Below are 13776 nucleotides of genomic sequence, written 5' to 3'. Positions count from 1 at the left end.
CTGAAAAGGAGGACAGGGGCATTGTCACTGCAAGACGTCTAAAGGATTTCCCATCTACACTCTTCAAGATCATTGTTAAAAGCCTGAAATAAAATAAAAAATAATCACAATTCTACTGCTCCCCTAATTCCTTCACCAAAGGCAAGGGAAGCCATTCTGGCATGTAAATAATTGCAGTGTGTGTGTGTGTGCCTTTATTTTTGTTCTTAAGTATAAGGCATGCCAAAGAAAAGAGGACCATAGTTAGGCACTGAGGGTGAAGACCTGCTGCTCCTTCAGCTCCACAGCAATTACCAAACTCCCTTTAAGCCACAGCAAAGAATCCTGCTTACCTTTCAGAAATGTTTTTTCTCCACTTTAACAAGCTGACCAAAAATAAAAGAAATTCAAAGTAAATCAGTATCATGGGATAAAATGCTGGTAGCTCCCTACCGCAGGCTCTCAGGGAATGGCTGTGCCATATTCTGCTTTCTTCTGTTATCAAAAGAAAAGCAGGACACATTTTGGTATATTGTACTTAAGGATGAGCGAAAATTCATCTGAAATTGCAAAGCTTTGATCTGCAGAAGTTGCTGAGATTCATCTTTTCCAGTGCAACCTGTTTGTGTGTTAGGTCAGAACCAAGGCTGGACAAAGGATAAGTTTTAGTGCTGATTTGGCTGAAATCTTGCCAGAGCAGCCCATTCTCCAGCTTTTAAGCCAGCTGTGAAATATGATGAAAACAGAGATTTTAATGTTTTCAAACCTAAACCAGAACCACAGCCTTGATGCTGATCTAAATCCAGACGCTACCTGTGTCAGGACAAAAGCTCTCCTGCTGTTACAGCACATCCTGCCTTATGACACTCTTGGGTGTCAGTAAAGTAGCCAGCGGGAACGCAGCAGCCACAGGAGTTTGGTGGGAGACACAAGCTCTGCCCACGAAGGGCAAAACAATTAAACCATACCAAGGCAAGCTGCTGTGCCTAACTAGCTCTGACAACCAAAGCACCAAATTTCAGCCTCGCTTAGCTGCCTCAACAGTGACCACAGGACAGACACTTAGGCTCAGTACTTTAACACAGAAAGTGCAGTGTTTGTTACATCCTTTTTCAGTATAAATTTGGTTTTAATTAAATGAAATTAAATGCCAGTCACACATCTGCTGTATTACCTGTACTGTTGTTCTTAATTATGTTGTTACTGTCCCCCTTTGCTGGCTGCAATATGCTGGAAGGGACCCAGTCACTTTTCTCAGAGACCAGTTTCTTCACTAACCTGAAATTCAGAAAACATTCAGTGAATTTCCTATGTCCTCTTTTCCTGGCCTGTGTTTCTTTAGAGGCGTGCATTGGGCAGCTATTGCCTAAACAAAGGAAGGAGGCAGAGGACCCAGGGCAGTCCTACAGGTGACAGTATTTCAGTACTCTCAGATGGTGACCCAGTATCCCAGATCAAGCTCACTTGGAAGCAAGAGACAAGGAATCAGTGGTCTTGGCCTGTTTTGAGACTCTGGGTCAAACTCAGTCTAAGAAAATGAATTTTTCATATTGTCCATCCACCCTGCTGTAAATATCATCCATGGTAGATGTGTTTAGCTCACTTCCCACCTACTTCACACTATGGGACTTGCTGCCATCTCAGCTGCATGTCAGATCTGAGTGAATGGGAGATCAAATCTTCTTCTAAAGTCCCTACGGAAGGACAATTCAGATGTACAGCCAGGTCTTGTCAGCAAGAGAGAACAAACACACCAAAATGTATGTGAGCTCAAGGGTGTCAGGTTCATTCCACTTTGTTAATCATGTCTTACGGCTATATGAAGTCTTTTGGACTAAAAATGCTCTCTGGTTCTCTGCTGCAGCTTGGTGGAAGGCATAGGATTTTATGGATCTATTCTATGGCAGGGTGCTGCCTTTGATCTTGCCTTTCTGGCCAGCAGGTGTTAAAAGCCCACATATTCCCCTTCATTTCCTTTATGCAAACTTCTGTCCTTTTGAGCCACATGTCACTAGCATCTGGGGTGAAAGTCAACCAGGTGGAATTAACCAAAGCTGCTTGTGTATTCATGCTTCCCACTGCCTCTTTCACTGTAGTCAGTGAGGTGAGGAGATTTGGATTGCTTTTGAAGAGCATTGACATTCTTGACATCTTATTCTGCTGTACTTACCATTGACCATTCTCTCCTTCCTGCACAAACTGCACTAAGTCTCCATCCTCGAGTGTAAAAGAGTCTGGGAAACAGCTGTCAAAGCTGCCTTCTACCCGAAAAAGACTGGTCCCCTAAAAAGAAGGAAAAAATGCATCAGAAACAGAGTCACTATGGATGAAAGAACAGTGTGTGAGAGAGCAGGTTTAGTTCAATATTAAAGTAGGTACTTCAAGATGTCAGAGATATGTTCTGTGGAGAATTGTGTCACTTATTCCTTTTATCGTGCCCAGGTTAAATACTATTCAAACTTAGGGCAGAACTGTGCTTTAGCATTAACTGGCCAGCCACTATTCTGAGAGAGAAATTGGGTTTGTGGCACCAGGTCAGGTTATCTGGAAAAGTAGAAAATTACTTTTTTAAAGGCTCAGAGTTTTCCCTCACTTTTGTAAAAGGTAAAGCAAATTCCCATCTTCTGTATTCCCACACATCCATAAGTTTAAGGCCATTGTGAACCCAAACTTTGCAGGTTAAATTGTGACCTTTAGAGAAGAGAAGGTTGCACTGGGAAAGGACTGTATAATTATAGGAATTACATTGTTAGGGTTGGTCTCTTCCTCCAAGTCAGAAGAGTTGGAGAGTTCATCTGTGCTGGAGGGGATGGCTTCAAAGTCTTCAAATGTGTCTAGAGATGGCATCTGCCTGCTGGGCCAACCTTTTCAGTGAAAGAGAGAAACCAAAAAGAGTTAGCTAACAGTCATCAGCCTCTTTCAGACTCAGTCTCTTAAAAAGTGGGAAGTGAACTTGTGTTCCAATTACCATATTGCCTGTACCTTTTTACAGCTTGTTCCCTGATTTTGCCATAAAAATACATTGTCACTGAAAACATGTACCACTTGCTGGCATTTGTAGGAGAGCAGATTGTGTGGCCACAGTGTGCATGCCCATGGCTACCTTGAGTGTTTAGCACTGCTAAATCCCTTCAGTTCAGGAGGTGCAAAAACCAAAGGCCAGGAATACTCCTGCAGAGCGAGCACTGCAGCAGATGATAGCTTTTGCTGAAGTGATTTTCAGAGACATCTTTCAGTTTCCAGCTTACCTCCACATCTTTATCTACAAATTGAAGTTCGAGGCCACTGAATTTTGCTTGACTTCTTATCTCCATCTCACCCCTAAGGAGATATTACAATCTGAGCAATTTCTCATGACTACACCCTGGAGCAGGCTGGAAGTGCAGGGAAGGGACAGAGTAAGGAACAAGGCACAGACAACCAAACCTTGATGCTAGGTACAGAAAATCTCATAGAGTCAAAGAATTGTTTCAGTTAGAAAAGACCTCTAAGATCATTGAGTCCAACCATCAACCTATGACCACATCTCATTAATATTTTTGCTGTTAGCAGTCTTACTGTATGTTCTGCACCCAAAACCATCCCAGCTCTGTAGAAAGGACTTAATGAGAGATTTTCAGCCCAAGCACAACCACCAGTCTCTTTACCTACAAAGGCTTGCACAGATGAAGTGTCGAAAGGAAATTCAGACTGAGGCTCCCATAATGGAAAAGTAACTCAGCCTTTTTGGTACAGACAGTGACCATGATCTACATGTTTCTTCACACGCAATACCTGTCCCTTTTCTCACGGGAATGACTACAGTCCAGCTAGAAGGAAACAGACTTTGCATCTCCCAAGGGATTTTCCAGCCCTGACTGAAACAAGCTGAATGGAGTCAATCGAATCACCATATGCCTGCCTATGCAGTGGGATTATTCATAACCCAGCATTCACAACCCACAGCAAAACCTGGCCTGAGACAACACAAAATTCAAGCCAGGCAGATCAGGGAATGAACAGGAAAAGAGTTCTGATCTGGGAGAAATAGGGTTTTTAAATGACTTGTTTAATCCCTCCTCATGCACATCCTCCCTGCTAGAGGTTGGTGCAACACGTGGTCGTGCAGGTCATCTGCAGCCCCTTCTCCCTCATTTTAGACAAGGACTGTGGCTGCTCCAAGCAGCAAGAGAGACAGTGACCTTCAACTCCAGTTATAAGCCTACAGGAATAGCTGGGTCACCCGTGCTTTTCAAAGTATAATCTACCCTCTAAAACAGCATTCAAGCCCTGAGTGGTGAATGTCCCTGCCAAGGTCTACATCAACTAAGCTTTGAGAGGGAAGATTTCAGCAACAGGCCATGCAGCATAGAGAGCTGAACCCTTTATTCTGCATCCACTGAATAACACCAGGAAAGTTTCAGCAACTGTCCAAATATAAAAGAATAGACTGATACTAATTAGCTTCAAACTGCTACAGCAATTTCAGTTCAAATTCACAGGCTGGGCTACAAACACCAAGAGGAAAAAAAGATACTCTCTTAGACAGAACTTTGGTAATTTTTTGCCAGTGTTGTTGATAGAAAGCATCTGAGGCAGAAACCTGAGCAGCAGAGACTCCTTACACGTACATGCACCAGCCATCCTCTTCCATGCAAACTGCTATTCTGATGTCAGAGCCTAAGGACTAGCCTAAGTTCTGCAGACTTTATCTTGAGCTGTAAACTAACACAGACCACATTCTGAGGCCTCTGACATTTCACATTCTGAGTTCTCTGCCAATTAAAAGAATTCTTTTCAGCTCTGCCTGGCCTACAGGAAACCAGAATCTGGGACATTGCTTCCATACCTGCTACTGCCCCAAGTTTGTACTCTTATTGCTTTCCTAGGAAATAATAGTCCTTAAAAGAAAAGCATCTCTTTAAGGTAAAGAGAGTAAATATTATCATAAAATTGTGTTACACTTTCAAACTGAGATGAGAAATGTTTTCACTTTGTTTACCTGTCTGTGAAGCAGATCTAGGTACAGGTCTTGTGGTGGAACTGGTATTACATTTAGTCTGGGCCAATATGGTGTTCTCAAAAGCATCTGTGACAGGAAGTACAGTTTGTATCATCACGGTGAAACAGTGACCAGACACCCAGTACAGAGTGAATTCCTGCATCGCCTCTGCAACTGGCAGTCTCTTTAACAAATGGGTGGACTGGAGTCCAACCATTATAAAAGAGGAGACACACAACCAGCACGGATGAGTGAAAAGGCACCAACATTAAGCAGAAAAACTGTAAGGCTCAGGGCAGAGAACAGCCAAATTAATCCAACAGAAATGTTGGTGTTAAAGAAAATGATTGCTGGGTGAACAGTGCAGTGTTCTATTTCGCTGCAGCTTGCTCACACATTTTTAATGTATTTTACTTGCAGCACTTCAAACCATTCTGGGGGTGATAGTACATGGCTTTGATGCCTGTCCATATATCAGTGAGAGGAGATCAGGGAGACTCTTCTTCCCAACCAGAAACAAATGATTTCACTCTTGTTGAATGCAACACCATTTTGTGCAGGGAGCTTTTAATCTAAGTACATCAAATCCTTTGTCGTTTTCACTCTATCAAAGCCCTGGCAATAGCAGCAAAAGAATAGTAAAATTATTATAATAAATGGATAATGTTTATCATTTCCTACTTAAAGAAGCTCAGACTGGTGAAAGAGGTGCAGTAGGATCATGTCTATAACCAGCAAGGATCAGCTCAGCTCTAACGCACAGATACTTGCACCGAGTACCTCTGCAGCCTCATGCCCTGCTTAGATCAGGAGTATCTGTCAGTGGAGAAAGTGAGGTATAGAGACCACAGTTTGGGAAACTCTGGTGCTGTGTGCTAGGATGATTCCAAACACAGTGCCAAGGGTGATCTGCAAAAGGAAATATCCTGCAAGCAGCAAGCCAAATATATTCCCTCTGTTGGCTCTTAACTGTTTCTTCCAACCTCTCTATTCCAGTCTCATCTTTTGCTGGGAGTGACATAGGAGATATTTCTGATATGTCCAATTCCATCACTGATGTGGACACCTGCCCTTTCTACCAAGGTTTTTGGCACAGCAACACAATCCTAAAAGAGAAACCCTCAGCTATTATTGCTCTTCTCTCTGTCTTTCAGAAAGAGTACCTGATCACCTGCACAACATGCTCTGGCAAATGCTCATGTAAAGGGGAAAGCTGCCAATGGAAGCTGCTGATCTTCCAGTGGCTGGGGAATAATTTACCAGTTTAACTCTTTGGGTTTGTTATTATGCAGTAATTGAGGCATCTGCTGCAATAAATAAGTGGGAATTCTGCTTGGCTGAAATGAAACACTGCACTGTGAATGGTAACGCACAGTAGTCTCTTCTGTACTCCTCACACACATGGCTCTTGCTCCTCTTATTAGACATAGACGCAAGTAGAGAACAGGGATGACAGCAGCCAGACTGCAGGTGAAAAGCAGCTCCTTGACTCCTTGTGGCTGCACTCTATGGGTGAGGCAGAAATCAGGCAGAAAACCCAGATCCAGATCGCTGACTTCCCAAAACAGGCAGAGAATTGGGGCTTTTATTTAGGCCCATCCTTAAGTGAAAGCTGGTAAATATAACATGAGTGCAGGGGACAGGCAAAGGGAGGACAGGCTGTGTTTATCACAGATGAACAGATCAACTGACAACAAACCCTTAATGGACTCCAGGCTTGTCTGGCAGTAGTGATGAGATGTGAATTCAGTGAATGACATCCAAAGATTGCCAAACAGGTTTTCATGCAAGATGGAAAGACTCATACCTTCAAACCCCAGGGGAGTTGGATCACTCTTTATTTCATGTCTCTTGACTTTAACAGCAGGAACAAGGGGACCTGTGTGAAGTTGGCAGAGTCACAAGGCTGTAAATACTGCTAAAAGAGAAACTTTCCAATTACCTGAAGATACTACCTGCCTAATACATCCCCTCTTATCAGAATGACCGAGCCCTAAGTTCTAGGTGAAGATAAACGTTTATGTGATGTGGATAGGGAACGGAGCTCTTTTTGCAAACGACATTACGCCGTGTAAATGTCTTTGCTTCCACTCAGGCTTCCCAGACCTGTTCTCCCACTCCTGTCCAGGAGATGGCAGTAACGCAGGCAGGCTCACAGGCTCCCTGGCAGCCATGCGGCTGGCAGGGGAGCCCCAAACACTTGTCCCCCACATTGAATGGAGGGCATCCGTCGGGTCCGCATACAGTGCTTTAACTGGGTTCTGCCTCCATGTGTGGAGGAGTGGTGAGGGGACAGAGCTGAACTGCCAGCAGCGAGGATCAGCACGCAGCAGTGTGCAGCAGCCTTGGACGTGGTGATCAGAACGCCCCAGTAACACCTGCGTTTGGCTGATGCTGAGACACAGCTCAGGCTTCAGTTCTTTTGTCATCTGAACTATTGTCTTAAAGCAGATGCCGTAAATAAAACGCTGACAGAAAAGCACTGCTTTTGTTTTCTAGTCTTAAAATCGTTACACAAGTAGCTTTTTCAGCGTCTCAAGACAGTGCCAAGAGTCTTGTGGGGGACGGGATATTTCAATATGAAACTGCAGAAGTGTTGGAATTTCATTGTCATTCACAGATGCTTTCTTTGATAAACCACACTAAAGAACAATCCTTGGTCGCCCATTCTCTTTCTACATGTGTTCCTTCTGTTCCTCTGCTTCAGAATTAAATATTATAGGGGGGAAAAAATCAGTCTTATAATTTACTAATTGCTCATGTGTTTCTGAAGTTGTTGCCAAGGACAGAAAGCTGTAAGAACTTCTGTGCTATACCCATCATTTCCATCTGGTGATCTTTTAATGCCATGGTCTAAGAGACAGGCAAAGAAACTTTTGTTAAGTCATGGTAATGTTACACTCTGCCAATAAATCCCACCACACTCTCATTTCATGATAGCCTCATTGCACAGTCAAGGGTCCAGTCCACATCCTTCCCAGTTACTTAGAGTGTAGTAAATGCAACCTTCTTCCTGACAAATATATAGAAAAGATTTTTGTACAAATGAATCCAGACATATTTCCTTCTGCTTTGGTCTGGGAATTGCCTTGTAAATCTTAAAATTGCAACCCTGTTTCTCCACTTGATTCCAGGAACTGCTAGGAGACAGTAAAGTCAGATTTCAATGTAAAACCATACAGCCTGTTCTCTAGAGTACCTCTGACATGTACCCTAAGTACCTGCAACTCTACTGATTTCCAACAGTCAGCTTGCCCAAATGCATGGGTTGCTTTGCAGTTTAACTGTAGGCACCAGCACAGTAACTTAAAGACTGTAAAAGTGCCTTTTCTCAAAGTAATTACAGCTCAAAAAGAAAACTTCCTTAGGTTCCTACAGACCCTGAGGAGTGTTCTCTGCACTCTGAGCACCTTGCTCCCTTACACATGCCTGAAAATTTCCTTGCAGATGTAATTTCTAATCATAGTTGTGACTATGTTTAAAGCTGACATCTATTGCTACTGCAATTTTGGCTTAACTTCAGGCTGTCTTGTTATCTGGTGGCTGCTATGCAGTGAGAAGATTCTCTCTCTCAAAAGCAAAAACACTAAACAGCTTTAAGGAAACAGAAATAATTTCTAGCAAGTTTCAGTCAATTCAAACCAGGCAGAAGTTGGAAACCCTAATCCCACATCAGACAAAATTTAATCTAGTTTCCATGGAAACCAGCACCAGTCTTTGAAGTCTGTTATGGAGAAACTGAGCAAAGTCACCACATATGCTGGCAGCACACCTTGATATACATTCAGAAGGTCTCAGCCTGCCTCCCTGAAGGTGTTACACTGGTTCTGACCCTTCTACTGCAACTCGCTGCATTCACAAATATCGAGCCTGATGTACTCACTCTGTGGACAGCATTTGGCAGTGAATGTGTCAGTCAGCAGGAAGGGAGAAGGGTAGCTAAGCAAGCAGCATGACGGTACCTTTGGTCACAGCAGAAGCATTAACTGTGGTGCTGATGGAGGAGGCTAGGGAAAAGCGGCGGGTAACTTCTCTGTCCTTAGATTCTGGATCTGGGAGAACAGATAGATGCAAAGCAGGGAAGGATTAGAGGTTAATAAGCACTGAGGGTAAAAGATGTCCAAAGCAAAGGAGCAGCTGGGAAAGGAAAATAAAAGGTAGGGTCCTTCTCTACCATAGCCAGAAAAAATACCCTCAGTGAAGTGAAAGGCACAAAGAGTTTATACAAAGATATTTTTTCAACCCAACTGCACCATTTTTTATACTTCAGGAAGGTGACTTATGCCAATTAATACTTTAGCAACCAGCTAGTGTCGAAGTACGGCTACGAAACACAGAGAGATGAGCACGATGGTTAAAATGGCATGTGTCTACAGATGAGGTTTGGACTCTTTTAGATACTGAACTGCTTGTTCTGTGATAAATGTCCTAAAATACACTGAAAAAAAAATCAACACAGACAGGTTGGAGTTCACATTTGTCATTTCTACAAGTTAACTCTGTGAATGCCTGAAACGACTTTCTGAGCCCTTAGCAGTGCAAATCAGCTCAGAGAAACGAAGATAATGGAGTTTTTTTTTTTTTTTTTTTTGCTTACTCTAATTAGAATCCTGCCTCTTCTCAAAGTCCACTTGGGAGTGGAGAGACAGCTTCCCCAGATTTCACTGTGAGATACAAGCAGCATTTTTTACTCAAAGTAGTGAACGAACATCTCAGAAGTATAAATAGGCTAAGCATTGACTGGCTTCAGAGGGCACATGATGATTCAAAACACACCAAGGTCATTATGCAGCTCTCAAGAGATGGTGTCTACACATCTACAAATTCATCAGCACGATTTGTGCACATACCAACTACAACAGCACCACTTAGCAGAAAAAAGTTGCTTCCTTGCAAATATCTCCTGCTGAAAACATTCTAAACACTTGTGCTGAATTGAGCAAGTGAATTACTCAAGTGAGTATCTCCATTGAGACATGAGTAAAACTAGTCACATGCTTCATACCTTAGTTTTGGTAGGATACTTAAATAGTTTATATCTTGACTGATTATTTTCCCAGGATAGGTGCAGAACTATTTCACACCTGCAGCATATGCTTATATACTTCGCTGAATCTTATCTCAGATGCTCCTGGATGGTGCCTGTGGTTCAGAGGGATTTTTCTATTCCAGTTGTCTCCTGTTTCTTATGTCTATCTTCTTTTATATATCTCTCATTGTGGTTTTTTTTCTTCTCCTGGTTAAGTGGCATACAGCATTGAACTAAAATAAATTCCAGCTGATTTTATATTTCAAATTTAAACACCCTGTGAAGAACTATTGCCACTAGGAAGAGTTCCTTGCCAGGGATATTAAAATTCTCTCATTCCTCATTTTCACCTTTCCTTGTTTTATTGCCCAGTCAGACAACATTTCTCTTCACTTTTTGCATATTTCTGTCACAGTATATGTTTCCAGGGGAGCAGAAATTAGCATGGCAGGTTGAACTGCAATTCCTGTAATGTTTTATTATGCCAAAACATCAGGAAATGTTTTTAACTCCTTAAAATCTCAGAGCAACTTTAACTGTAGGTTGGCTACTGTAAAAAGACTCTTTAATTTTGTATTTGCCTATAGATTCATCATTTTACTCAAAAAGGCACATATATTCAAGTACATCCTTCTAAAATGCTGAAGAAAAATGAGAGATTGAATTGTGCTCTCAGTGATGATTGCAATCCACATTTATGTTGCTGTAACTAGCCTTACTGAAATGCAAAGAAAAATCCACTTCATTATTGCAGCATTGGGATACATTTGCACCCTCTTCATGCAGCTCTTAAAGACCCTGTGGCAGCCCCAAGGAACGTGAGCTTGGTTCTGCACATCAGGGCAGCTGATGCTGACCCAAGGTTGGGAGGAGATGTGGAGTGCTATGAGTATGAGCATTCACATGCAGTGATGCTCATTCTTGTATGGTTGCCAAGGAGGGCTGTGCCTTGATAGAGTGAAGGATGGCAAAGTTACTCCTCCAGACAGCATTTCTTTGACCAGAACATCAAAGTGCTTACATACATTTTCTACCCCACCATATCCATCCTGAGCAAACAATAATGCTTTGAGCATCCATGCTCCACTGCTAGTTGATATCCATCAGACAACCTTGTTTTCCCCCCAGTTTGTATTGTTGTTTTATTATCTAAACCTTCCCTTTTATGTGTTCTGGACATCAACAGACAGAGTGAGGCTGAAGGAAAGTATGCTCAACTTAGTATGCCTTCTCCTGCCACAGCCAGCAATGAATCCTTAAATAAAGAGGTCAAGATCAGGACAAGCTTATTACACTAACTTCCTGGTAACTTCTCACAGCTTCCAGTCTTCCTTAACAGCCAGTCCACACAGCGCTAACATGGCTGTGAGTCGTGACTGCCTGCAGAAATGACCACACTCTGCCTGTCTGACAGCTGGTTTCCTCCAGTCCAGGACCAGATTGGTAACAGCATGACAAAGTGAAGTGAGACATTGTGTAACAAAGGTGTTCCACAGGAATCTCAAGTAACCAGACCCAGCTAAGCTGAGTGCCTAGAGCTTGGCAGTTATGAACCCCTCTGAACTGTGCTTTGCTGTCCAGAACACTCAATACAACCTCATACATTTCATGTGACAAGAAAAATCTGGATAAAAGAGGCCCAAGCCCAAACTTGCCTGATGTACAGCATTTCTGAAGCCTGTGTTTCGTAACTGATTTCCCCAAGTCACACAATGTGCCCACCTTGGATCTTACTACCAAGTGCAGCCTTAACCTTGCAGCCAGAATCCTACAGCTGTGTTGGCTCTTAGTATATTCTCATCTATTGTCTAACACCATAATGTAATGCTTCTGTATTTCTCCTCTTTCATCTTGCTTGTGCCTCTTTTGATGATCCCACTCTCCATCACTGCACACTAGCCCCTTGTCTCAGAGAAGAAATGTCATTTACCAGAAAAGCCATAAAACAGCAATAGAAAGAGTAATTCCCTTATCTTTTCAGAAACTGATTGCAAATAATAATTCAACTTAATCTCTCTTTTTCAGTCTGCTCCTTGTACAGCCATCACAGGAATACACAACGCTTTCTACTCATGGATATCAGGTGTCACCTCAACCTTCACACACACTGAGAACACACCATTTTGCAGCTTAATGCAAGTAGAAATGCCAATAAACCCCAGATCTGAATTCCAGTCTCCCAGTGTAAATACTAAGTCATTGCTGAGCAACAGTTGAAAACCTAAAGACATTTAACTGATGAACAATTTAGCACATGAAAACCTCATGTAGAACAGCACAGAGATGAAACTCTTCCCTTCAAGCAGTAAGCTGCTGAAAGAAGTTAGTTTTGTTGTTTGGAACGAAGTCAGACATTGGCCTTTGAAAGAACCTGGAAATAAATGTTATCTGCACTGTGCACCAGTAAAACACCTAACCAGCCAACTCAAAGGTTGCCTTGCCAACACTGCCGTGGGAGCAATTCTTGGTAACAGTGCCTTTGAGAAGTGGAGCCAAACTGCATGTGTCAGACAGGAGCATTCTGGTGAGATGCAGCAGCACTTTAGGAAATAGTGATGGATGGCACTATGGGATGGAGAGAACATTGTGGGAGTGCAGGAGACAGATGGCCAGAGACCAAATGCTGCATGGGGTGGTTTTACCTTTGGGTGGAGCTCTGCGGTTGGAAAGACCTTGCAATGTGAATCGCTTTCTAGCAAGCGCTGTGCGCTCAAGGTTAAGGCTGGTGGAAGCATCAACTAGGAGAGAGAGGGAGAGGGAAGAGAAATAAGGAAGGGTGGGTCAGCTGTTCAGCTTATGGGAAAGGAAAGGTAACCACTGGATGGCAAATAAAAATAAATAGAATTTGATTCAGTTCAAGCCTGAGCTAATCAATCAGAAAGGTGACATGAGGTCAGGGTGATTAAACCATCTGAGCCAAACAGAGTCCCTGAGTTGAGTTTGGCTCGCTGAGTTTTAATGGAGAACACCAACAAAACAAAACCAAAGAAAAACATGTGAAGGGGTGCAGCTCTCAAAGGAAAGTACAGTTTAGCAGCAAGCTCATTAAAAAAGATCTAGTGCCTTTTACTACACATTGCTGTGGTTGGAACAGCAAGGTTGTGGGGAGAAATAAGAGAAGTAGCCTTGCACAGTGCAGAACGTGTACAGACAGCAAGTGTTGCGAGCAGTACCACCTCTGCCATCCAGTGGCCTGCTGCTATCGCTCACCACTCTAGGTGACACAGCCTTACCTGCTGAAGTCTTTCTGACAGCCTCCAAAGCGAGCACATAGTCATGCATTTGATCTCATGATTTGCTGGGGTGCAAGGAGTGCCATGCCAGCAGAGCTTACATGCCAGGCTCCTACATGAATAAGCCAGCCATGCTGCCTGACAGTTGCCTTGATAGAGATTAGCCACAGATGAATCTAGGTCCTGAGACTGGGTTTGAAAGATATTCAGTTACTTGCATTGCAGGAAACAGGTGAACCTAGATCAAACCCTGAGATCCTCTGCCAGATTCTGTGTCTCTGCCTTTCTTTGTGTGGGCCAGTAACACACAGGTTTATGGCAAAGGAGCAAGAGAAAAGCCATGTGTTGGCTGCCTGGTTCCGTGCTTTAGGATTTAACCAAAGATTTTTTTCATCCTCTCTATTTCATACACTGCCAAGTGAAAATCATTAGAGGGACAAACAAAGACCAGAAGTACAAGGGGAACATGAAGAGACAGTGAATCCACACTGACAGACAAGCAACAGACAGACAAGCTGTGCTTCCAACAGAAAGCTCATCCCATCACTTCCTGA

The 13776-nt window shown here is 42.9% G+C and overlaps 1 protein-coding gene across 11 annotated transcripts in view; it reads right to left on the bottom strand.

Moving 5' to 3' along the window:
• Positions 1–13776, bottom strand: part of MCF2L2 (MCF.2 cell line derived transforming sequence-like 2) — a 177667-nt gene that overhangs the window by 4559 nt on the left and 159332 nt on the right. For 5 of the 11 annotated variants that reach the window (XR_010307187.1, XR_010307186.1, XM_064165476.1 and 2 more), the window contains 7 exons: positions 12632–12727; positions 8923–9012; positions 6768–6839; positions 4961–5047; positions 2725–2843; positions 2150–2262; positions 1154–1257 (listed from right to left, as the gene is read on the bottom strand). Coding sequence is in view for 9 of the 11 variants with exons in the window: in XM_064165476.1 (XP_064021546.1) it covers positions 1154–1257; positions 2150–2262; positions 2725–2843; positions 4961–5047; positions 6768–6839; positions 8923–9012; positions 12632–12727 (681 nt within the window). In the remaining 2 variants the exon portion in view is untranslated. Of the gene's footprint in view, positions 1–20; positions 366–1153; positions 1258–2149; positions 2263–2724; positions 2844–3715; positions 4386–4960; positions 5048–5087; positions 6573–6767; positions 6840–8922; positions 9013–12631; positions 12728–13776 lie in introns of those variants that run through there. The other 6 variants (XM_064165477.1, XM_064165478.1, XM_064165479.1 and 3 more) reach the window with 6 other exon arrangements.

This window comes from Pogoniulus pusillus, chromosome 26, assembly GCF_015220805.1.
Source record: "Pogoniulus pusillus isolate bPogPus1 chromosome 26, bPogPus1.pri, whole genome shotgun sequence".
NCBI lineage: Eukaryota > Metazoa > Chordata > Aves > Piciformes > Lybiidae > Pogoniulus > Pogoniulus pusillus.
The sequence above is the reverse complement of the archived record's forward strand: the minus strand, read 5'-3'. Positions and strand labels throughout refer to the sequence as shown.